Raw genomic sequence first — 26,124 nt, 5'->3', positions numbered from 1 at the left:
CTATTTCATTTTTCTACTGTTTTATTCTTACTGAGTAGTGGAAGGTCTTTATATGTATTAGAGAGTTCTTCAGATGCCGTCTTGACTTAAAATTTAACTATTCAAATAATATTTATTCACTCATTACTTTGTTTAGATAGGTTTAAACATATCTGCAAAAACATTTTTTACAATGAATACACTTCCATTAAAAATACCTTTATAGTGAATGTTTTCATTTTACTTTATTTTTCATTTATTTTTATTTTTATTTCTTTGTCTTTTTCTAGTGCTGCGCCTGTGGCATATGGAGGTTCCCAAGCTAGGGGTCAAATCAGAGTTACAGCTGCCAGCCTATGCCACAGCCACAGCAACACAAGATCCAAGCTGCGACTGTGACCTACATCATAGCTCACGGCAACGCCAGATCCTTAACACACTGAGCAAGGCCAGGGATCGAACCCACAACCTCATGGTTCCTAGTCGGATTCGTTAACCACTGAGCCACGACGGGAACTTCAATGACTGTTTTCGTTTTAAAACATTTAAAAATATAGACATAACCACAGACATAACAAAACTGTTCCTCTCTCCCCAAGTCTGCTCTGCACCTCACAGGCAAAGAATTTCATACTTTAGAGAGTAATAAAATACAAGGGTGTAGGCTTCCAGGTCTCCTCTTCCTGCATTTATTCACATAAATGGACATTTCCATTAGTGATGCTATAATGACTACCCACATATTTACGTTTTGCCTTGGCTTGATCTCTTTGAACATTTAAAAATGAATTTTAGACATTATAACACTGAACCCTAAACATTTCAACACATCTCCTAAAAATAATTCCTATATAGCCATAATGTATCATAAACAAAAATTTATAGACACAATTATATGAAGTCCATATTATAATTTCTTTGTCCTAACTACAATTTTTAGTTTAAAAAAAATTACCTCCAAGATTCAAACAAGGTACATACATTGCATTTAGTTGTAAAGACTCTTTAGTTTCTCTTTCTCTAGGAACAGTCCTCCTATTCTCCTTACTCTACCGAACTGTGGTCTTAAGAACCCCAGCCAGCCGTCTTGCAGACTGTCCTACAAGGGGGATTTGATTGTTTCCCCATGATTGGATTCAAGTTTAGTTTTTGGCAAGAACATTACATGGGTGGTGCTGTTTTTATATAATACATTTTAATCCCTTATCTACTGCTTGAATATAGCCAATATTTTCTTCCAATTTGTATCTGAACTTTGATTGAAAAATTTTTTCCTTGTTTTTTAGTTCTATGTCATATCTTTTCTAGCTTAAAATTTGATACAAATATAAACATGGACCTGTCTCTATACTTTCTATTCTGTCCTTACAATTCTTTCTTTAATCTTAAAGGGTTAAACCAGAAAAGAGAAGGAATACAGTCTAGTTCCTTGGCACTCAATTTGGTTCCCTCACAACCCACTACGCTCTAATTCCTAAACATATATATATATTATTTATCATTTTTTTTGTCTTTTTGTCTTTTTGTTGTTGTTGTTGTTATTGTTGTTGTTGTTTCTTGGGCCGCTCCCGCGGCATATGGAGGGTCCCAGGCTAGGGGTTGAATCAGAGCTGTAGCCACCGGCCTACGCCAGAGCCACAGCAACTCGGGATCCGAGCCGAGTCTGCAACCTACACCACAGCTCACGGCAACACCGGATCGTTAACCCACTGAGCAAGGGCAGGGACCGAAACCGCAACCTCATGGTTCCTAGTCGGATTCGTTAACCACTGCGCCACGACGGAACTCCTATCATTTCTTATAATTAAAAACTCAAGCTAGCTTACTGTTAATTCTCCATCTATAAGTACCAATGCCAAACATAAAAGATATTTAACATATGTATTAGATGCCAAATTCAGTTATTTCGATCAATTCTCTAATTTGGCTTCTTTCTAATTGATGTTAGGAAAAAACAAAAAACATTTTACTTTACTCATTTTACTTCTTTCTTTCTTTTTTAAGGGCCGCATGCCTGGCATGTGGATGTTCCCAGGCTAGAGGTCCAGTTGGAGCTATAGCCGCTGGCCTACAGCACACCCACAGCAACACCAGATCCGAGCCATATCTGCAATCTACACCACAGCTCATGGCAATTCCCACCTTTGACCCACTGAGCGAGGCCAGGGATCGAACCTGCGTCCTCATGGATGCTAGTCAGATTCGTTTCCGCTGAGCCATTCTGGGAACTCCTCATTTTACTTCTTTATGATAGTCAACTAAGTGAAATCTAGCCAAGTGTCTCCAAGTGGCGAAGTTGTTAACTGTACCTGAAGACAAAATTTAGCTGTATCAACCTTTCTTCCCCTCCCTCCTTTGAGTACAGCAATCCTAACCAGAGGCAAGTTCTCTGCAAAATGTTCTAGGGAAACTACACTGCGCAGCTTTGCTGGGTATGGCGGCACTGTAGTCAATGTGACCAGAATACAAAAAACCTTCCTTCCACGCAATGGAGGCCTGTACCTGAACAATTGTAACGGTGAGCAAAAAAGCCAGTGCTTAAGCCTGCATGATTCCATTCAGGTACAGTTAAAAAATGAAGCAATGTACTGTTTAAGGAAATATAAATGGTAAACTCTAAAGAAAAGCAAGGTAATAATTAACATGGATTCAGAACAGCGACAAGCTATGGGCACGTCTCAACGGCATTTCCCACATTCGTTTAAACCAAAAATGAATTCTTTTCCACCCCTGGTTTGATGAGAGGGCTAAAAACTGTGAGAATAAAGAAAATCTTCTTTGTATAATGATAACATTTAAATTTGAACCTGTAACTGGCTTCATCCAACCAAATTTCAAACTAGTGATTATTCTTACTAAAAAGAAACCAAACAAAATAACAACAAAAAGACTGGATCCCAGTAAATTTAGTCAAAGTATATGGCAAAATAATACCTGATATTAAAATGTATACTTGTAAGGTATGTATGTTATAGTTTTAAAGAGCCAGCCATTGTTAGAATTAAAAAAAAAAAAAGGAAAAAAAAAGAAGGGCTTCTCTCTATTACATCATATCACTGGGTAATTTATACGTAGTAAAGGAACTTAATTTTTTTCATTGACTTACCTTTCCTCAATATGGTAATTAAACCACTTAATTTCCTCCCACTCCCAAAATACATGATTTAGAAATAACACAATCCTTTCCAAGGGACTGTGTTACTGCAACATGGAAAATTAGTCTTTCGAAGACTGTAGCACTGGCATATCAAAACAAAACAGCATGCAAAAAAGATTTACAGGAAAATCCTACATTTGGAGAAAAGAACATTTTGAGGCTTCTTTTAAGCACAGGAAGGTGTGACCACAGTAACCTTAGTAACTCCTCCTCCTCTTCACTGTTGGGAAAAATCACTCAGTCAGAGACTGAGGTGGAAGGAACTGAAGATATTGGTCCTAATTTTTCACATTTTACAGATTAGGAACCGAGACTCCAAGACAATCCTTTTTAACCTTGTCTGAACAGAAATCCTAGGTATGGGAGGGCTTGCTGCCAAGATAGATACTTATAATGTGTAGTTCTGACATTTACAATGCAAAGATGGCATTCAAAAAAGAAACTTCGAAATACGAAAGTTATTCAAGTCCTTCCTTGGAATGGTCTTACTAAACAAAAGAAATTCCATTACAATACTCATACAGGGAATGAGCGTAAGAACTTCTGGGTTAGAATATGGAAAGAATCCAAACCTTGGCATCCTGTTAGGACTACTTTCTTTACAACCATGAACAGGCTGTGAAACTATGCAAACATGAATACTTACATGTTTTCTTTCTGTAGCCTTTAAAGATTTGGCAGCATAGTAAAAAAGTTGTGTTCCACACAAAGCTGCCCAATATTTCGTCCAAGATGCTACCTGGAGAGGACAAAGACATAAACACATTATCCAAATGCTACTGGCTTCGCAGTGCCAAGGAGCTTCAGCTCCACTTCACTTCCACCATCTTGGCTTAACCTCCGAGTTTTTTTTTTTTTTTGTCTTTTTGCTATTTCTTTGGGCCGCTCCCGCGGCATATGGAGGTTCCCAGGCTAGGGGTCGAATCGGAGCTGTAGCCACCGGCCTATGCCAGAGCCACAGCAACGCAGGATCCGAGCCGCGTCTGCAACCTACACCACAGCTCACGGCAAGGCCGGATCGTTAACCAACTGAGCAAGGGCAGGGATCGAACCCGCAACCTCATGGTTCCTAGTCGGATTCGTTAACCACTGGGCCACGCCGGGAACTCCGACCTCCTCCGAGTTTTATCACTTCTGAAGTCTTTATCTCAACTATTCTTGTCACTTTCCCTTGATACATTCTACCAGTACTTTCCTTCACTTTTTATATCTTGTATTGCTACTGCCTCCCCATCCCATACCGCCGCCTCTTTCTTCATATTTAGCACGCATTGCCAGGCGATGCCCTACATCTATTCCCTTCCAAATATTTCAACCGCGCTGCCCCTCTTCTGAAAAAACCCTCACCCTAGTTCAATCTAATCATCTGATCACTGGCACTATATCATAGCAGCTGAATACTACTGGAGAAAGCACTTAATTGTGAGATTTGATACAATGACGACCACTAATCTCAAATGGAAATTAAGAGTACTTCACTTTTGCTGAATCAAGTCTTTATACCCACCTCTCTCTCGATAACTATTTTACACCCTATCTTCAAAATACTAACACTCCACTTCCTAGGGACACCACTGCATACTTCCTGGGAAAGAGAGACGAAGTCGGTGAGGACTACCTCCCAGACCAATTCCAGCTAATCAGTTGTTGGCAGACCCACCATTCTCAGCCTTTCTTCCGGCTGTGACAGGATAGTTGGCCCTCCTTCCAACAAGGGAGAAATTCAACCCTCCTTTTGTGCTCTAGATTTCTACTTCTTTCACCTTCTCCAGGGATTTGCTTTTGCGATGTTTTTCCTCTCCCCACTGCATCTCACCTGACAAACTAGCTAGTCTTAGTCACTAACTGGCCTGGTGTCATTTCTTGATTATACCTGAGGTTTACTGTAATGTAAGAGGTAAATCATTTTTTATAAGAAGTCCTCTTATCTTCAAAGCTTTAAGTGTAGATATATGAAGTTTTAGTTCCAAATTAGATAATTATTTGAGAAAAGAAAAAAAACCTTCTCTCTCTAGTTATCAAACTACTGTGCTGCGACTGTTGAAGGGTAGACTTTAGTGTTATATTTGAAGTTTTTGTTCCACTGATTTTTTTTTTTAATATAATTATGGTTAGAGAAAAATTTTATCTGGGTTCTATTTTATATAGGAAAATAAAGCCGCATTACAAAGATTTAAATAAACAACTTAGGATTGACAAAATTGGTTGAATTCTTTTTTTTTTGTCTTTTCTAGGGCCACACCCATGGCACATGGAGGTTCCCAGGCTAGGGATCTAATTGGAGCTGTAGCTGCTGGCCTACACCACAGCCACAGCAATGCCAGATCCAAGCTACATCTGCGACCTACACCACAGCTCACAGAAATGCCAGATCCTTAACTCACTGAGCGAGGCCAGGGATCGAACCTGCAGCCTCACGGTTCCTAGTCGGATTCATTAACCACTGTGCCATGACGGGAACTCCTGAATTCTATTTTTAGGGTTGCCATTCTCTATTTTCTATTTCTTCTAAACTTACTACTAAAATACTTACCACTTGTACTTTCGAAACAGTTCTGTACAAGAACTATATTAGGGAGCAAAGCTAAGTAGACGAGCATCTTTTTTTTTTTTTCCACCTTCTTTTTTAGGGCCTCACCTGTGGCATATGGAGGTTCCCAGGCTAGGGGATGAGTTGGAGCTATAGCCACCAGCCTACATCACAGCCATAGCAAGGCGGGATATGAGGTACGTCTGTGACCTACACCACAGCTCATGGCAATACTGGATCCTTAACCCACTAAATGACGCCAGGGATGGAACCTGGCATCATGGATGCTAGTCAGTTTCATTTCTGCTGAACCATGACAGGAACTCCCAAGGAGCAGCTTGATTTAAGTACCCCAAATATATAATTTAACTAAAATCTATATGGCATAATAACATTGGTATAGTAACATGTTAAATTTTATAACAATGTGAGACAGATGCATATTATAAATTATTTCAGGTGCATTATATGTCTTTTAGTTGTCTTCATATTTTTAAAGTTCCTATTCATTTGCAAACAGTTATATTAAAATATAATAAATTCTTACTGTAGGCTTTTTGCCTTCTTTTAACAAAGTTTTTCTCCTGAGAACACCTTGAATAGTAACAGCTCCTGGATATAAATGTACTGCCAAATCTTCTGATTCTGCAGAACTAGAATAATGAAATGAAGAAAAGAACATATAAGCACTTTTGTATATAGTAATTCTCAAGTAGGTAATTACACAAAATGTAAATATTCTTAATTTTAAAATTGTTATTTATTCAGAATGAGAAGACACTGACAATTACAAAGGATTACTGCTCTGAAATCTGTAAGCTGTCACAAAACTAAGCAGAAAGTTATTAAAGTCAGCAGTTGGTTAAAAAACACATTTTATTGCACACTTGAACAAATATAATTAAAAAAATACATTAATTCACTTTAGTAAAGATCAAATTAGGGATTTCAGACTTTTCTTCTTAATATGCCACACCGCATCACTGCTCAAACTTTTTCTCCAGCAGAAACTGAAGTCCTGGTAGAAAAGATGAGGATTCTATTTGTTAAAAGTATTTAAACATATAAAATAAAAAAAATAAAAACAGCAACATCTCAAAAAAAGCAAAGAAGAAAAAGAAGCCTCATGCTTAATTACAGACGAAATAAGTAAAAAAGGCAATTAATAATATATTTAAAAAACTGACTTCCTGCAGTAAAATTTAATGACATTTAAATGTCGTCAATGCATCTAAAGATTATCAGCTCTTCAAGAAAGGAATAACTTCAAAACTCAAGATTTCTTTTTCTTGTATCTTAAGAAAACCATCACGGGAGTTCCCGTCGTGGCTCAGTGGTTAACGAATCCGACTAGGAACCATGAGGTTGCGGGTTTGATCCCTGGCCTTGTTCGGTGGGTCAAGGATCCGGTGTTGTCGTGGGCTGTGGTGTAGGTCACAGACGCGGCTCAGATCCTGCGTTGTTGTGGCTGTGGCGTAGGCCGGCGGCTGCAGCTCCGATTCGACCCCTAGCCTGGGAACCTCCACATGCCCAGGGAGCGGCCCAAGAAATGGCAAAAAGACAAAAAAAAAAAAAACCCAAAACCCATCACAAAATAATCAAACATTTAAATACTTCCCCCCAACTCATTTGAGGTACTATATTCATAAAACAAGAATGAGTTCTACATGAGTCAATTAAAATATGCATACTGTTAAAAAGAAATCTTTCTTTGACGTTTGACATGAACTGCAGAATTTCTACAACGGTGAAGAAAAATGAAGTTTGTCAGTTTATCCCTTTTCGGTTGTTTAAGTGTCTTCAAAGTGACCTAAAAACCTAGGAACCACTAGAAATTTCATACTGAAGCTACTTAAAATTCAGGGAGGTATATACACAAGGAGATCAGACATCATTAAATTGACATAAAATTAACTTCTAAAGTTTGCTCTTTGGTTGTATTATGAGAACTGGTTGATTATCCATTACTGTTGACCTACAGCCCCCAATCAATCCAGCATCCTTACTTTCTTCTGCAGCAAATGTAGTGCAGAAAGAGAACAAGTATAACTAGATGAACAACTGAATGAACATGAGACTAAATAAACATTATTTAATAAAATAGATTGTCTAAATGGTTCTGCAGTTAATCTGAAAAATTCTTACAAAAAGACAAATTGAATGTAGACTTATCAGCAAAATAAATGCTTCCATTGCAACCTTTATATAACAAGTGGATTTCTGTATGGATCATCCAATAACCAGCAACATTAGAAAGACCTATGCAGTTAAAAAGCTACTGATTTGGAATTATTTAAAAAATGTGATATACAGATGCAAGTTCTAGCAGTTAGCTCTGTGGATCAGAAAGAAGAGTTCAAATTTATCTCTAGAGTAAATCTTGGAAAGAAAGTTTTTGTGGGTATTTTGTTTAGTTTTTAAACCGATTTATGTGAGAAAGAACAGAAATAACGTGAGACCACACCCATGTAAGCCAATCACCAACACCAAAGGGGAGTTCTGTGACCCCTGAGTGCAGGGGGATTGTACCTGCTGGCCTTCATGTGGCTTCGATAGCCATTTCGTGCCACTCTTGTCACCGGGCCGAGAGAATGGTATAATCTGTTCCTGTTGGATTCCATTATAAATTATATGTATTATATACTTTTATTCACACAATCATCATCAATAACCTAGAACAGTATAATAATTTCTTTGCGTAATACAGCTTTGTAAATCCTACAAGAGGAGAGTATGTGGATGCTCTTTTCTTTTTTAAAGCATGCTGCATAAATTCCAAAAATTTCTTTTCTTCTACGAATGATTCTAGAAGTAATTAATTAAAGGTGCTTATTAGGTTGAACCATATATTTATATGCACATTCACTTTTACAAATCTGCTAAAATAATTAAAGAGCTATTTATAACCAAACACTATCAAAGCCTGAAAAATAATTTAAAATCTATTGGTTTATATTTCAGTTATTGGACTCCACTTTAAATATGACACCTGGATTTATATAAATAATTCATTTTTATTATATGTCCCTATGAAGACACCTAAAAGGAACGTGACCTAAAAACTTAAAATTAATGTGGCCTAAATACCTTATTTTCCTTTTTTATATTAAATCCAAGAAAACTACTAGAAGAGAGGAAATGACTTACAAATACAAGCATTATTTTATTTCCACATCAACTAAAATAAATACAGGATAAAGCCAATAAATGATAAAAATGGCATGAGCTAATATCCATCCAAAATGGCATGGAACAACAAAGGAAATAAACACACACATAGAAACATTGATACTTCTTTGCTTAGGAAAAGCCAAAAGTAGCACTTTTGATAAATGATATTTAAAACAAAAAGTATTCTTTTAGCAACTAAGGTAGCAACATATTTGATGTCTCTCTATTTTCAAAGTTCACTATGTACAAGCAGTATTTTAAATCCTAGTTCTTTACTAATTTTTTATCATTTCATGTCTGAGTCTTGCTGGGCAGCACTGATTTGCTCTCAAAATGTTCCAAGAGCCACTGATTTAAACTTGGCACAAGTACAGTAGATGCTTTTGGCTGCAAATGTCTGCAAAGCAAAACATGTGTCAAAAGAAAATATTGTTTTGAGGTGTAAAGGTAACACTGTTAAATAATATCTTCAAGAGTAATCTGCTGGGATAAGAACAGATTATTTAATATAACATCATTCTGGTTATCTGCTTATAACTCATACAACATGAGAAACAATTCTGTTCATCGATATCTTTTATTTAAGTTCAACACACTCTATAACCAACATCTAATAGTATTATGTTTTTACTAGAAGGAAAGAACTAATTCATACAGACAGCACACCACAGGCAACTTGTGTTTTTCCCATTTTAGGCAAACCCAAATAAAGAGACTTTAAGAAAAAGTTGGAAGAGAAATAATATGTAAAAACAAAATTGTTAAAAATCCCCCAAAACAAAGAGAACAAGACTTAGGAACACTGATAATCAGAGTGGAAAGGCTCGAAAGTATTTTGAAGTATTGGGTTTCTAAGTAAAATCTTAGTCACATAATGGTGAGAAATCTTTATGAAGTTTCAATAACAGGGATCTAATTTTCCAATTATACCATGAAAATAACCAATTCAAATATAGAGTTCAATTTCAAATGTGTAACTACTATAATTGTTTTCTATTAAAAAGTGAATGACATGGAGTTCAGTAACTAAATATTTTCAACTTCATCAATTTTAATGACATTCAAAATTCAATCTAATCTTGTTGCTTAGAAACTTAGGTTGCAAAAAAACAAAACAAAAAAGAAGCTTAGGTTGCCTAGTTATATACAAAAGGGCAATTATTTTGGTCAAGATTCAAATATCTTACTATGACAATAGTAGAACTGAAGGGGTCAAAGACAATAAAAAATTCTAATGGGCATTTATTAAATAACAATGATTTGCACTGTTTGATTACATTTTTAGAAAAATCTTCTATTGGAAGATTAACATGGCATGATACTTGCTACAAGCAGATGACAGCTTTTATAGCTTAAAGCATCAAGGAAAAGCTAATAGAACATGACTTAACATTACTTCAGTATAAATCTATATGCTTTGTGCATACTTTGAATTAATGATAATTTAAATTCAAATTTCAAGCTGCTTTACTTACAGTATAATTTAAAATTTAGTAAGTCATTTTGCTCTTAACAAAGGAGTAGAGAATGAAGTTAAGCATTCCACTAAAAGCCTTAAAATTACCTGAACCAGAATTTAAGGCTATAATTTTACTTTTGAACACATAAGTAGGTAAACTGACTTTGATTGGTTATTATTATTTTTAAATTAGAGTTTCAACTGTATTAAAATTCAAATGTATGTGTCCAGCCACCAAATAAACATGTCTTTACTAGGTAAGACTAAATTCCAGACTTAATTTCCACCACCAGCAGGAAGTTTAAATAACATAGTCCCTTAGAGATATATATTACATGTCTTAAAATTCACATTATTGTATACTTTTAGATAAACTCAAAGCAGTTTAAATGAACAATTTCTCTTACCTTTCAAAAGCAGGCCACGAGGTCTCCTCACTTAGTTCAGAGCCATCGCTGCTACCTAAAATCACAAGGTATCCTAACTTTTAACATCATAATTACAGTTCGGATTTTGTATTTTAAAAATAAGTTCTCTAATTAGGCTTATAAAAAATGACAGTCATATTACTGTAGGTGAAAATTTACATATCAATTCTTCATTCTACTATCATTCTGCTAAGTTTATTTTGAAATGTATCAGGATGGAGTTGACAAAACTATCCCAAATAATAAAAATAGCATAAAACATTTTTTCATGGATACTTATGGCTCAAATTCATTGTTACTAAACACTTTTTCTACCTTCAGAGACTGTACATAAGCACAAAATTTTTCATTATTAGGTTTATAATAATTTAAGACTAATGTAATTACGAATTTCTTAGAGGTTCATAGAGGTTCACAGCATACTTCCCTTTGCATTCCTTTTAAAACCCATTACTACTGAGGATAAAAAGCTTAAACGAAATTCAATTTCTGCCTTTAGAGGCAAGGGAGAAGAGGACAGAATCCCCGTAAAATTTTTAAAAAAAGGTGCTGTAATAATGTAAATGTTTCTCTCAGCCAGAAAGTCAGTTAAAATACAAAGTTTTAAATGAGCTTAATTTAAATTAAATATGTTAAGTTGATTTAAAAGTTACTTTAAAGATAATACTGGCTCTCAAAGAAAAACAATAGGTCCCTATGTATTGAGTTGAATCATCTATCAGACTTTCACAACTGGGATTCTATAAGGCTCAAACTTGAATCCTATTTTTTTTTTTTGGTCTTTTGTCCTTTTAGGGTTGCACTCCCGACACATGGAAGTTCCCAGGTTAGGGATCTAATCAGAGTTGTAGCCACCAGCCTATGCCACAGCCACAGCAACACCAGACCAAGCCACGTCTGCAACCTACACCACAGCTCACAGCAACACCGGATCCTGAACCCCCTGAGCGAGGCCAGGGATCGAACCCACCACAGTGGGAACTCCTTGAATCCTATTAAGGAATCCATTAAATATGATGGATTAACACCTCTTCCATGCATTTAGAACAGCATAAGCTACAAAAGAAATTGGCAGAATTGATTAAGAGTCACTGAAATAATTTTCTGGTTGTGTGATTCAGATGAGAAACTGCAGGTAATCTGTTGTTGGTAATGGGGTCTTGTAGATTATCTTTTGTTGTGCAGAATTATGTGATAAAGATTGAAAATCCAAGCATAATTTGTATGACTTACTGTAGAAAACATTAAGTTTTTCCAGAAACATGAAGCTCAGAGTAGATATGTCGCCTTTAGCGGGGCAAGACTACTTTAGGTTATTTAGACATGTGCCACATTAGAAAATATTTGAGGCCACAGTCCCAAACATTGGTTAATTTCGCTGGGATACCTTCTCAAAGCCTTCATGGTACAAATTAATATTGTATGTAAACATTACAGCTAAGTGTATAGGAGAAATTGGCACAACATTGTAAATCAACCAAACTTTAACTAAAAAAAGTTATAGCTAAGGAACTAAACTTTTTGTGATTATGAATTGCATGTGTGTTATTAACAACTACCATGTATGGTTATGAACTTATTTTCTTTTCAGAATGTTAAAGTTTTGAAGCAAACACCTGGAAGGTAATGCCTATATCTAATGTTCTCAATTTATAAACAAGGATGCAACAATCTCTGTTTACCTGCCCAGACTTGGAATAAAAAAAAATACAAAGGCAAAAACTAAAATAGCCTCTTCTTGTTTTAAAAGAAAGGTCTCCAAACTAAGATAGATACTAACTGTAACTGAATGAAATAACTAGTTAACTATCTGTGGTAACCAAAAGGATAGTTACGGAAACTAAAAGAAAATGAAACAAAATAAAAATTATAATACTGATGATAAGTATTATAGAAAAGCCAAATATTTTGTAATGAATTGAGAACTGTAGTTTTTAAAATTATTTTTTGCTTCAAGTGGCATGCTGGATTCTGTAAGTGTAACACATTAGTTCCCTGGAGAAAAAGCTCTTACTCTCTGTTTTGCAAAATTATTCCGAGTATTATTTTTCAGATTGAGATTGATATTTGCATGCAGGCAATTTACAGTATTAGTAAAGAGGTTATTTTAGGTGGGTGGCCAACTTGTCTTCTCTTTTGTAAATTTTGTCATCATTTTATCATTTGCATTTATAAAAAGGGGAACACTGGGAAAAAAAACGCTGAATGGAGCTTTCCAGCTCCAAAGCAATGTCACTTTCAGGGTTTGAGACTCTCAAGGGTTAAAGGCAGTCATTATGTTCAAGAAAATGAATGCCTACATTTCTTTCTATTGATTGTTCATTAATATTGAGATGATCATATTAATAATGAGAGGCTTAGCCCTTGAGCAACCTGGCACTTAAATCACAGAGGAAGACATGTTCCCCCTTTATTTCTTTTTATAAACAAAAGCAGCATTATACGGCGATTTCATAACTGATCAAAGAAATAATGTTCATCTAGAAGGTTCAGAAAATAAACAAAAGTTTAGGAAGTAAAAACAAACTCCTCTCTTAATCTCACACATCCTTTTTCAGTCCCGTTTTCTGCTCCCACGTCATAACAGCTATCTCTAGTTTCTTACCTCTCACTCTTCACCCTACTCCAATCAGGGCTTTGCCCACATTATTCTATAAAGCAAATGCTGTCAAGGTCACCAAGAGATTTATCTTGCCAAATCCACTGATCAACTCCCAATCTCATCTTACTTCCCATTTGTGCATTTGATAGTGTACCTTCAACACTTTCCTCCCTTTGGAGACACTTCCTCTACTGGGCTTTTGTGATATTACACTGTTTTTCTCCTCCTATGTGAAACCTTCACTGGTCCCTCCCTTTGATGGCCCGCCAGTGAAAAAAAAAATTTTTTTAATTCCATCTCTAAATGTTAGAATGCCTTCTGTTATTTATTTACACTCTGCCTAGGTACCTTCATTCAGTCTCATGGCTTGAAATACTATAATTACTATAAACATGTTTATTTTTACACTTCTATCTATAGACCTGACCATACCCCATTAGACAGCAGATCCATACATTCAATTACCTACCCGACAACTCAATATCTATCAAACATGTCTAAAACAGAATTCTTAACTCCTCAAACCTAGTCATCCTTCACAAATACCTCAACACCTACAAATGGCTGCTTTTCTAGTCCTCTCTGCCTTGGTAATAGCACACCCATTTAACCAGCTGCTTGATCCAAAAAACTCGGAGTCATAACTGATCTGCCCTTTCTCTCATTCCCACATTCCAACTGCATGCAGAAACCAATTCAACCAATCCACATTCTGTGCCCACCATTCCTTAAATGCCTGCCCTTCTGCAGTCAAAAACATCGAGCACTTTTCCACACCCTCATGAATTCTTAACTTCAGGAGCTACTAGTAACATGATCTTATATCTACTTGGCTACTTAGCTTTTATTAATTTTTTTTTTCTATTTGTAGTAGGGTTAATGACTGTTTCCTAGCTGAGCTTTATTAAAAAGTCTTATTTTACGTAAGTTGGAACCCTCTCAGAGAAATGTTTCTCACCTATTGATATTCCACTAGAAAGAGTAGAGCTTTCAGCTTGGCCTCGAGATGGTGCATGGGGCTCCATGACGCTATCATCTAACAGATGTCTTGGCCCTGCATTTGGGAACGTTGCACTCTTAAACTCTGCTGTGTTCATTTTATGAATGAAACTGGAAACAAAGAGAAATAGTTTTCATATCTCTTATTACTGTTACTAATTCAGGATATAAAAGATACTCTTGCATAAAGATTCAGGATATAAAAGATTTGCAAGCTATCCTGAACTCACGTCTGAACTCTCATACTAATGAACACACAGATTTTACCATGAAAGGCTCAAACTTTAACAGTTTAGGAAAAAATTTTCAGGAAACCAGGCCAGATCTACCTGTGGAACAGAGAATACTTAATTTCATCCTGAGACTTGGGTCCATTAAAAATTGTTCTCACATTCACTTCTGGACAATAGCCACTATATTTTCATGAAAATCACAGCAAGGGTAAACCTTGGGCGCCATTTTAAGGAAACAATCTTGCAAAAGCTAAACAAAAAATCAGCTTCCCTTTCTTTGTATTTAGAGGTAAAAAAATAATTTTTATAGACTTTATTTATGGTGACTTATTTTGGTTAAGATAAGCAACGACTGTCTTGACATAATTTAACATGAAAATGCATACTGCTTTCCTAATTTTACTTCTGATGATGATCTATAATGTTAGTTTTTCTCTTCCAAATGCGAAGGCCCTGTTGGGAAAAGCTCATCTCCAAATCAAGGTGCAGGGACGGAGGCACTGGTGGTTCAGTGGTAGAATCTCGCCTCCCAAATTAAGGTGAAGAAAGAAATGAATGCCTTTATGCAAACAAGGTATTTTACTAAATCAGAAAAAGACTATTGTTACACAAATAAAACTATGCAAGGACATTATTTTCTGTTCACTAATAAAGTAAATAGGAATATAAATCCAACTGGAAAAAACACAAAAAATTTTAAGATAAAATTAAAAATGCTGACTTATAACCCAAGCTATGGCACTTCCTATGTCCATGTGGAATCAGGTTCCGAGGGGATGGCGGTGTCTGTGGCAGCAAGGCTCCCTCAGCTGCCACACTTTTTCTTCCACTCTGTGGAGATGCTCCTACTTCAGGACCTAAGGGTTAAATTTAAAAAGAAGACCGAGAGAGGGAGAGAGAGGGAGAGAGGGGGCGAGAGGGGGAGAGAGGGGGAGAGAGGGAGAGAGAGGGAGAGAGAGGGAGAGAGAGGGAGAGAGAGAGAGAGAGAGGGAGAGAGAGGGAGAGAGAGGGAGAGAGAGAAAGGGTCAAATGGTTTTAAAAGATTGTTTTATTTTTCATCCTTTGATATGAAATATAAGCTGTTTAAATTTTACGATAATATTAATGTTCATTCTATTTAACTTACTGAACATGAAAAATACTTTCTCAGTCTTAAAACATAACATCTCAAAACATACAGAATCCATTCATATCTATCTGTTTTCCTTGCACTAAGTAGGCAGGGTGACTAGTTCCCCATTCACAGAAGAACAGAGTCAGAGGGGTGCGCTAAGCACATCGCAGATGAAACCTGGACTTAACACTCAGGTTTTCTAAGTCCTAGTTCAGTGCTCATTTAATTTTATATATTACTTCTTCCCTCTTAATTTCAACTTCTTAGATAACGAATGTATAGGGTAGGTCAAGCGTTCGAGTTAGAATTTATATCTATAGCGATACTGCTCAAGCTTACCAAAACAGAACTCAAAAGTACACAGATTTGCAAAATATTGAGAATGAAAAGAAAAGAAAATTTTAAAGAGATTAGATTGAAATGCTTCACTCTGCTTAAAATACTCTTCCCCCTAGATAACGTCATGTTTTTGCTTCCTTATTTCCTTAACAACTTATTAGATAGGCTTTAATATATTTTTAGAATACAAAATAATACAAATCTTGGTGTCAAGGTCTATATTTGGAATTTTAGAAAACATATCAGCTATGACTATTTTTAAATTATTTTCAATTCTTGCTCCAGCATTAGAGTGAAATTTTAAAAAAACTTAAGCCACTAAAATTGACTCCTATAAATATATGAATTAGTAGAACTTTCCACTTGGACCACAAAAATTTCTCATGTAATCAAGCTTTGTTGCCTAGGAGACTGTATTCTTAATTTTATAAAACTATATATTCATAAACACTTATTTACTATTTTATGTTGGTTGTATCTATTTTTTTGAGTAGTTGCATATATATTTGTACATTACTGACAAACTTCAAGTGAAAACTTAAACAAAAAACCAAACAGAAAAATAGATATATTTTAATACCAAAAAATAAAACTGCATGCAGAATAGAATGTGCTAAGTATTTATTCTCTTTGGAGTATATTCCTTCTCATTAGGTTACCTGGTTTATTACCCGGTAATGAGAGAAAGCTGCACTAACCTACTAAATCTTCCCTGGAAGCAGCAGAACGTGGTGTGCTTGTCCCTGGTTCTATCTTTAATGAAAGCCTGAAGTTCAAAAAGAAACAAAGTACATAAAATGATTAACATTTGACAAAATAATATTAAAATCATATATTTTGTCCCCAAAGCCTGAAAACATTTTTATAAAGTAATCTCAGCTATATATTTTTCTTTGACCATCATCTTTTTTTCTAATATATATATTTCAAGGACTTCATTGATAATTTCCTATACCGCAAATGTCATCATAGAGAACAGATAACACAGACCTTATTTTCTATTATGTACCAAACTAGAAATAATAGTAAAAAAGTAATAATAATAATAAAGGGAAGAAGATGATAAACAGTCTTCTATCTTCTCTCTGCCCTTTGGTTTTTCAAAATTAAAATACGAGTACAAATTATTTCTTTGTTTTCTTGGTGTAGGGCTCCTGGACGGGAGCATACTTTTTGAGTACTCAGATTTCCTTTAACGTGTTTGGTAAGCATGATTTTTTAATGTTAAGTCTCCTTTCTCTTTTAGACCAATATCATCTTATGGTTATTTTAAGAAATATTAGGGAGGGAAAAAATCATCAAAAAGTCGTATCTAAAAAGTCATCTCCCGAAATTACTCTAATATTGCCAAACAATTCAACACATTTAAAAATACTTGATGAATGACTAAAAGCTATTTTAACTTAAGGTTATATACTGATACTTGACAACTAAATTTAGTAACTGTCACATTATTAAGTACATCATGTAAATTTTTTTCTAGAACGCTTAATGGATGGGCTGATGGCCCCTGTAAGCACTGAAAATTTCAAAAGCGCCTCATTTAAAACTAACCATCCAAAAAGTCAACCAACTCAACTTATCAAAAGAAAGATCTATACAAAGAAAAAGTCTGTTTACAAATTTCTGATAAATCCCTTTCTTAAGTCAAAGTCTATTAGTTGGTACCTAAGTTCCATTTAGAATAATATATTAGTTTGGCATTCCACAGTGAAGAACAGACTCTATTTCTAGTCAGTGGAAACTGACTGATAGTTTCCTACCAGTGGAAACTGTTTCAGGAAATGGGACACTAAAGCAGTTGTAGAAAATATTTTGGTGTAACCCACAAAATACATTTTGGTGTAGTCTGTATTATCACCAAGCATCTGTCTGGAAATTAATGAAGACTTTTTTACTTTCAGCATTCTACCAACTGGAAATTTTTATCAAATTGTATAATACTAATGATATTCATAATGATAAATTTTAAGTTCTTAACTTCTATTTCTTTAACATTGTAAAGAAATCATATGATTATATTCCAAACATTTGAAAGTGTAAAATGCATGTAATGAACATATGCATGATTAAGCATTCTGCTCTTTTTCTTTTTACAGAGCAGTTTACTTTAAATATTTACGCTCCGGACTATGCTGAATTCATTCACTGAACACCCGTTTTATGTCTCTTGAGCCAGATACAGAAATTTTAATAACTACTTAAGTCATATTTTGAGTTTTAAAATAATCATCTATACCTATTTGGACAAAATATGAGTGTTTTGTCCTATGTCAGTAATTAGAGAGATGGAAGAAATAGTGATAAATGACAGACTACCTAACTCAAGAAGCTAGGGTAACATCAGATCTGTGAAACAACTCCAACCTTAAAATGCTGATCCAATGACCTCATACATTTTCAAATGAATTACCCTGTAAAAGCTTTCTTTAAAATAAAAATTGAGAAGTTCCCGTCATGGTGCAGCGGAAATGAATCCAACTAGGAACCATGAGGTTTCAGGTTCTATCCCTGGCCTCCCTCAGTGGGTTAAGGATCTGGCATTGCTGTGAGCTGTGGTGTAGGTCGCAGACATGGCTCGGATCTGGCGTTGCTGTGGTGTAGGCCGGCTGCAACAGTTTCAGTTAGACCCCTAGCCTGGGAACCTCCATATGCCGCGGGTGTGGCCCTAAAAAAAAAAGACCAGAAAAAATGAATAAACAAAAATTGATATAGAAATATATAGTTAGGAGTTCCCGCTGTGGCTCAGCGGTAAAAAACTTGACTAGTATCCATGAGGACGCGGGTTCACTCCCTGGCCTTGCTCAGTGGGTTAAGGATCCGGAATTGCCGTGAACAGTGGTGTAGGTTGCAGGTGCAGCTTGGACCCCGAGCAGCTGTGGCTGTGACTGGCAGCTGCAGCTCTGATTCTACCCCTAGCCTGGGAACTTCCATATGCCACAAATGCAGCCCTACAAAGCAAAACAAACAAACAACAAAAAAACCCCACACATGCAAAAAAGAAAAAATATTTGAATGTTTGCGAACAGGTGGCACAAAAAAGCTGAAAAACTATTTCTTTAAATTAACAGATGAAACTACAAGGAAAACGAGAGGCCTCAAAAGAAATAAGCTCTTTATCGTCCTATCTTTTGAAGAAACTTGGCAGTTATGATGCCACTAAAAAATAAAAAGTGTTAATAATTCAAAAATCCCACCTACCTTGGGCATTACTGTGGATGCTTAAGGAAAAGGAAATGGATATCAGCTCTTTTGTTGTTGTTGTTGTTTTTGTTTGTTTGTTGTCTTCCTGGGGCCGCACCCGAGGCATACGGAGGTTCCCAGGGTAGGGGTCCAATCGGAGCTGTAGCCACCGGCCTACGCCAGAGCCACAGCAACACGGGATACGAGCGGAGTCTGCGACCTACACCACAGCTCACGGCAACGCTGGATCCTTAACCCACTGAGCAAGGCCAGGGATCAAACCCGCAACCTCATGGTTCCTAGTCGGATTCGCTTCCACTATGCCATGATGGGAACTCTGATATCAGCTATTTTAAAAGTAAGTTTTAAAACCTTTAATAAAGAACTTGTTCTAATAGAGAAAAGGCTAAGTATGGTGCTACCCTGGACAAAGAGGTCTCTAACCCAGAGTCCAGAAGGTTCAATATTCTCTCAAAACACAAAAACAACGGAAAACAAGTACAAACTTATGTTTTAATTACCATTAAAAAAGGCGTAATTTTTCTATTTGTAGACTGTCTCATTAGCTTTTTAGCCCATTCAAAGACAAGTTTCCACAAATGAATCCGTGAATATAAAGAGAAAGGAAGAAATTTAAAACTAGAACTATCAAAAATTAGTTCTCAGCAATTTGAGAAATATGAAATGTTTTTTTAATGGAAGAACAGAGGAGGTATTTGTATATTGATTTAATCACATCAAATGATTACAAAGAAATACATGTAAACACCTTTACTGTTGTAAATGTACCACTGGATTAGATATTCACATAAGATGTAGGATGTACATGTTTAATTAAGTACCAAGGAGGAAAGGGTGGAGGACAGGAGAGAGTTATACAAACCACTTCTGAAGATCCAACTTACTTATAATTATCATCTTCCACAAACTTTTGTAGTTCTTCTATATACTGAACAGAGTTCAGGTATTTTTGGACATGAGGCAACATGGGGATATCTAGGCAAAATGTGATAAATTATTAATCAGATTAATTATCTGATAAAGTACATCTTAGGCAGAATTTTAAAAGTTAAGCTGAGAAAAATATAATTAAAGGTAAAGGTAAATTAAGGTCACATGGCACCAACACTTACTTAAATTAACTCCAGAGGACATTACTGAGGTAAGTATTATTTGATGTAAAACTGGAAGTAATTGAGAAAACTAAAGGTGCATGCTGTTTGTATAGATTAAAATAAACCAACCAAACAGCTCTGTTTACGAAGTCCAACATATTTGAGAAATTTCAAAAAAAAAAAATCAGAGACATCATTGTGACTTATATTCAAATCTCATCTAAATGCAAGGGACTTTAGTCTCCTTTTTTAAAGAAGCCTGGCTCTCATTTGTAAAGTTTTCCGTTCCCTACTTAGATATTCCCATTGTGGCACCATGGAAATGAATCTAACTAGGAACCACGAGGTTGCGGGTTCGATCCCTGGTCTGGCTCAGTGGGTTAAGGATCCGGTGTTACTGTGAGCTGTGGTGTAGGTCACAGACGCGGCTCAGATCCCACATTGCTGTGGCTGTGGTGTAGGTTGGCAGCTGTTGCTCTGATTAGACCCCTAGCCTTGGAACCTCCATATGCCGTGGGTGTGGCCTTAAAAAGCCAAAAAAAAAAATTTTTTTTTCAAGTAAGGTTAATTTAACATTAAAACTTGGTGTTATGTTAAAAAATTGAGAAAAGGACAAAATAAGAAATTATCTGATTTAACTTTCTGGTAATGTAAACTCACTATTTTTAAATGGCATAAAAAGAATATAGCTTTAACAGCCTACCTTTATTTCCTATCAAACTCAAAGCATTCAAACATTTAAGACATTTTATTTTTTATCTTTTATTTATACATTTATTTTCTTTTCTACTGTACAGCATGGTGACCCAGTTACACTTACATGTATACATTCTTTTTTTCTCACATTACACGTTCCATCGTAAGTGACTAGACAAGAGTTCCCAGTGCTACACAGCAGGATCCCATTGCTAACCCCTCCCGAAGGCAACATTCTGCATCTATTTACCCCAAGCTCCCAGTCCCTCCCACACCCTTCCCTTCCCTCTTGGCAACCACAAATCTATTCTCCAAGTCCATGAGTTTCTTTTCTGTGGAAAGGTTCCTTTGTGCTGTATATTATATTCCAGATATAAGTGATATTACACAGTATTTGTCTTTCTCTTTCTGACTTACTTCACTCAGGATGAGAGTCTCTAGTTCCATCCATGTTGCTGCAAATGGCATTATTTTGTTATTTTTTATGGCTGAGTAGTATCCCACCGTATATATATACACCACATCTTCCTAATCCAATCATCTGTCAGTGGACATTTGGGTTGATTCCATGTCTTGGCTATTGTGAATAGAGCTGCAATGAACATGCAGGTGCATGTGTCTTCTTTAAGGAGAGTTTTGTCCAGATATATGCCCAAGAGTGGAACTGCTGGGTCATATGGTAGTTCTACGTATAGTTTTCTAAGGTACCTCCATACTGTTCTCCATAGTGGCTCTACCAGCTTACATTCCCACCAACAGTGCAGGAGGGTTCCCTTTTCTCCGCACCCCCTCCAGCATTTCTTTGTCATTTAAGACATTTTAAAGAAACCCCCCAACTTCTAATCGCTTGGATTTGCGCAAGCTCTTTCTACATACGTGTTTCCATAAAGTACATCTTGGACAACAACTGGTTATTTACTCAACACGGGACTCAAGAAAGCTTACTAAGATCGACTGTTACTAGGATCAAGGGTCTCAGCTCCTTTCCTAGCTAAAAAACATAAGAAATATTTACATAATAGATCAGAGATCAAATGAGATGAAGAGAATGGAAAATAATTTTGAAAATTATGCTAGCAAAGTTGCTATAAAATAGCAGAAGTGTGAAAGATAAATCTTAGCATATCTTAAATATGAAAGACTTCAATTCCTTCATGCAAGATCTTAAAACACTTCAATGAAACAATCATTATTTTCTTTTATATTAGGACAATGTCCCTCTGATGTGACAAGTGGCCATCAATCTCTGTAAACAAATCCACAGAATCATACCATTACCCCCAGAACTCACCATATTCACATGACTGCTGTAAATCAGAAATTATTCGAAGGATGTTGTTCATCAAATTTGATCTTTGCTCATTTTCTAGAATGCTGCCAGTGGATGGGTACGCTGAATCAATGTATGTTAAATCTGACAGATAGATACCTAAAATGAAATTAGATAAAATGAGTGTTTTCCTACTTGTAGCTTGGAAGAGAATAGTTTATAGCTGTATTTCGATATGTGCCATAGTTAGAATATATTATTATTAATACACTGCATTCTTGTTAAAACATGACCACTGAGGCCTAGATTTCCCTAGAGTTGGGGTCAGACACGTAAATATGTTTTTTGTAGATGTTCTCTTATGATATCATTTTAAGACATGGTTTGAGAATGGAGTTAAACTCCATACCTACCTACGGGAGCTAATGGGAAGAAGCTGAGCTCCTGAACTGCCTCTGCCTCCAACTAATTGTATATAAGGAAGACAGTTATTTCAAGTTGCACATAAGACAGTTATTCTAATCTCTGAACCTCAATTTTTACATCTATACATCTAGTACCTATTTTCCAAGTTGTGGTACAGCCCCAAGAAGTGAAGTAAGCCAGCCTAACCAGTACCTGGCCATGGGGTAGTTATCTAATGTTAGTTCTATACGCCCCTTGCCTTGAACTGATAACTATCACTTGAGTCTTTAACTACTTTGGAGGTTAACCCTGCCCTTTTCTGTACCAACAAATATATCCCCCCAAATAATGTGGCTGCACTAGTTCTAGATATGAAGGTTCACATTATTAAAAGTATCTCCTGAGAGTTGACTGTGCACATGTAAAGTGTGTAACACAACTACAGCTGGAGAGAAAAACATCCTTTCCTACTTTTACCTCCTTATTCTACGTTCACGAACTCTCAGGGCAAATGCAATCACAGCGATGTACCTGCTGCCTTTCCAAATCATTGGCCCTATGTTTTTTCTCATACCATTTCCTCCATCTTGAGTAATACCTAGACTCAATCAGATTTTATCCAGGTCACCGTCAACTGTTCTTTGGTTTTTTCAAAGATTCCAAGAAAGGAATTTAGAAACTGTCTAGTTTAAACCCTTCTTTCTATAGATGAAGAGCCTAAGGCCCACAGTTGTTAAAGACATGGCTGATGCCGTGTGAACTGTTAGCTGGAGCTCAAGTATACACTTGTACCACAGGTTTTTTTTTTTTTTTTAGATTACACTTTGTATAAACTCATACAGTATCTATACCATTCACCTGATAATTTTTGTGACTCTGTAATCTCCTTATTGAAACTCTTTCGTATTAATATCTTAACTGCTCACAACTAAACTCATTCTGGTGGTTGCTCTACCTTGCATTCTAAAAGATGAAAATCCTGACCTGTATTTTCAGCCATTTGGTGCTTAACACAATGTAAAAGGTTGACATGGCAATCCTTTCATTCATGCTAGTACCGTGCCTTTCCCATTCAGTAAATCTTAACAGTATTCTTTAAGCCACCTATCATAAATGCTTCTTTTTCTTTAGAGACTCTCCACTTCATTTTTTATGACTTCAAATAAATCTACAGCCTAGCTCCTTTCCTTCTCTTCTACTCTCAGAGGAAGAAGAATCTTTTTCTTCTTTCCAAATCTAAACTGTGATTTTGAATGTAATTGCTACTGCCTCCTTTAAAATACCCACTGTTGCTTTCACTATCATTCACCCTCTCCTGGCTTCTCTCCAGAGCCAACGCACACACTTAAATCTCCTTTACTTCAGAAAACAAAATCAAAGCAACACTTCCTTTAAATCTGATCCCCTCCTCAACATAGGACCCTTGCCTTTCCTCTCTTCAACAAACAACCTGAAAGAGAAACAAAGACTAGTCCACTTACTTTTTAAACCTTATTCTACTTTCGAGTAATATTTGATACATACAGTTTCTCTGTGACAGGAAAAACTGGGATAGACTGTGGAAGGACCAAAAAGATGACTGGGTATCCCATCTCCAGTGCATCCATTTGGCCTGAGCTACTCTACAACTCTGTAAGTTGTTGAAAACTGGTAATAATACAGATGCTTGTCCATACGAATGGCAGTGGACTCTGTGCAGTGGGATGCTAACTGGTCACTGCCCGGTGGATGATGACCACTTTTGCAACTATCTTGTAAGCTCACATCAGCATTCCTGACCGCCTGCGTGTGTGTATGTGCAGTACTCTGAATTCGCCCTTGCGATGGTCGTGGTATCTTCCTGATTCCCTTAAACATTTGATGATTTAAACTAAACCTCTGACACGTACGCACTTCGTATTTATGCAAGAATCATGATTTCATCTTTCTAAAAATAATAGTTTAACACACGTAAAACTGGTTGTTATCAAAGCAATACTTGTCAACTTCAGATCTACAACATCAGTGCTGTTGCCTCATCTACATGCCCTTTCCCTGTATCACGTCTCTTCCTGTCTAGAGGTAACCAGTATTCTGAATTTTAAGATTATTCTCTTGGTTCTTTTAAGACACATGTCTATATATTCCTGCACAATACATTATTTTACTTTTGCTTATTTTTAAGCTTTAAAAAATCATACTTTATATGTGTGATTAAATGACAATATCAGTAAGGTTAGAATGGGTACACAATAAGTGATCTATAAGTGGTTGCAAATAGATTTTAAAAAATATAGCCTATGACCACTTTCTCTCACTATCTTGTTTCTAAGACTCGTGTTAAGTACAGCTGTAACTGCTTAAATTGAGAATAAACTCATATGTAACAATATCACAATTTACTTATTCACTTTATTTGATAGTTTCCAGTTACTCCCTCTCCCTCCTTGTTGCTATAGACATTTTTGTATACGCCTCTTGGCACATATGGAGAAGAATTTCTCTGGATTTATACACACACACACACACACATAAAATGTTCAACTTTTTAACACAATGCCACATTTTTTTAAAAGCTGTATTAATTTATTCTCTGACCGACAGTAAATTTCTACCTATCCACACTTGTGCTAACACTTTGTAGATACTATGAAATCCACATCTCTCATTTGCTGATAGTTATTGTAGCAAAGGCATAAATGACCTCTTCTCATCATTAAATCTCCAGACATTTCTGCAGTATTTGGACTATTCCCTTTGTTGCTTCGTCTTACTGGCTTGAATCTTCCCAGCTTCCACCCCCCCTCCGTTTTTCTTCTTTCTCACATTCCCTGGAAGCTGGTGTTCCCCATGGTTCTGTCATTAATCTTCTCACTCTACATGTACTTCTGAGGCTTCAACTATCAGCTAATTGCTGATGACTCTCTAAACTCTCTATAGAACGCAGCTCCGGACTTTCATTTTCAATTTAACATACCAAACGAATCCTTACCTGTCCCTAAACACCTCCCATTCTACTGTCCAAGCCTGGCTGGTGATACTATTAATTGTTCAAGTTAGAAAGCTTTAAATTGACCAAACAAAAAAGCTCAGGAGGAGCTTACTACCTCATATTCTTCCGGATTAAGCTATTAGTGAATACGATATCACCAAGTGAATGATTAAAAGATGTATTACCTAAGTCAGAGGCTAGAAGCTGTCGTGATGTTTTTGAAATCAGGAAAATCTGTACAAAATACCTACACAACCCCCTTTTCCTTAAAAAAGGGGGGAGGGAGATCTGGCAACAACAAGGTACAGTTGAAAAGGGTGTCGATCCCAATATACTAATCATTAAGGATGCCAGGGTGTCATAACTATTTCCCTCTGCTTTCCTACTTACGGTTAATTTCACTTATTACATTACCTGCTTCCTTCTTCTAAGCATTTGTAGGCCTTTGACGATGGAATCCCTGCCATACCTGT

At 36.2% G+C, this 26,124-nt stretch overlaps 1 protein-coding gene across 5 annotated transcripts in view; it reads right to left on the bottom strand.

The window, feature by feature from the left end:
* Positions 1 to 26,124, bottom strand: part of RALGPS2 (Ral GEF with PH domain and SH3 binding motif 2) — a 175,631-nt gene that overhangs the window by 18,034 nt on the left and 131,473 nt on the right. For 2 of the 5 annotated variants that reach the window (XM_047753068.1, XM_047753069.1), the window contains exons 9-17: positions 22,297 to 22,434; positions 20,100 to 20,190; positions 16,710 to 16,777; positions 15,280 to 15,415; positions 14,285 to 14,436; positions 10,704 to 10,758; positions 8,196 to 8,273; positions 6,214 to 6,319; positions 3,783 to 3,875 (exon numbers count right to left, since the gene is read on the bottom strand). In XM_047753068.1, the coding sequence (XP_047609024.1) occupies positions 3,783 to 3,875; positions 6,214 to 6,319; positions 8,196 to 8,273; positions 10,704 to 10,758; positions 14,285 to 14,436; positions 15,280 to 15,415; positions 16,710 to 16,777; positions 20,100 to 20,190; positions 22,297 to 22,434 (917 nt within the window). Of the gene's footprint in view, positions 1 to 3,782; positions 3,876 to 6,213; positions 6,320 to 6,463; positions 6,685 to 8,195; positions 8,274 to 10,703; positions 10,759 to 14,284; positions 14,437 to 15,279; positions 15,416 to 16,709; positions 16,778 to 20,099; positions 20,191 to 22,296; positions 22,435 to 26,124 lie in introns of those variants that run through there. The other 3 variants (XM_047753070.1, XM_047753071.1, XM_047753072.1) reach the window with 2 other exon arrangements.

Source organism: Phacochoerus africanus, chromosome 11, assembly GCF_016906955.1.
Source record: "Phacochoerus africanus isolate WHEZ1 chromosome 11, ROS_Pafr_v1, whole genome shotgun sequence".
In the NCBI taxonomy this organism is placed as follows: Eukaryota; Metazoa; Chordata; class Mammalia; order Artiodactyla; family Suidae; genus Phacochoerus; species Phacochoerus africanus.
Note: the sequence above shows the minus strand (reverse complement) of the source record. Positions and strands in the feature narration are given on the sequence as shown.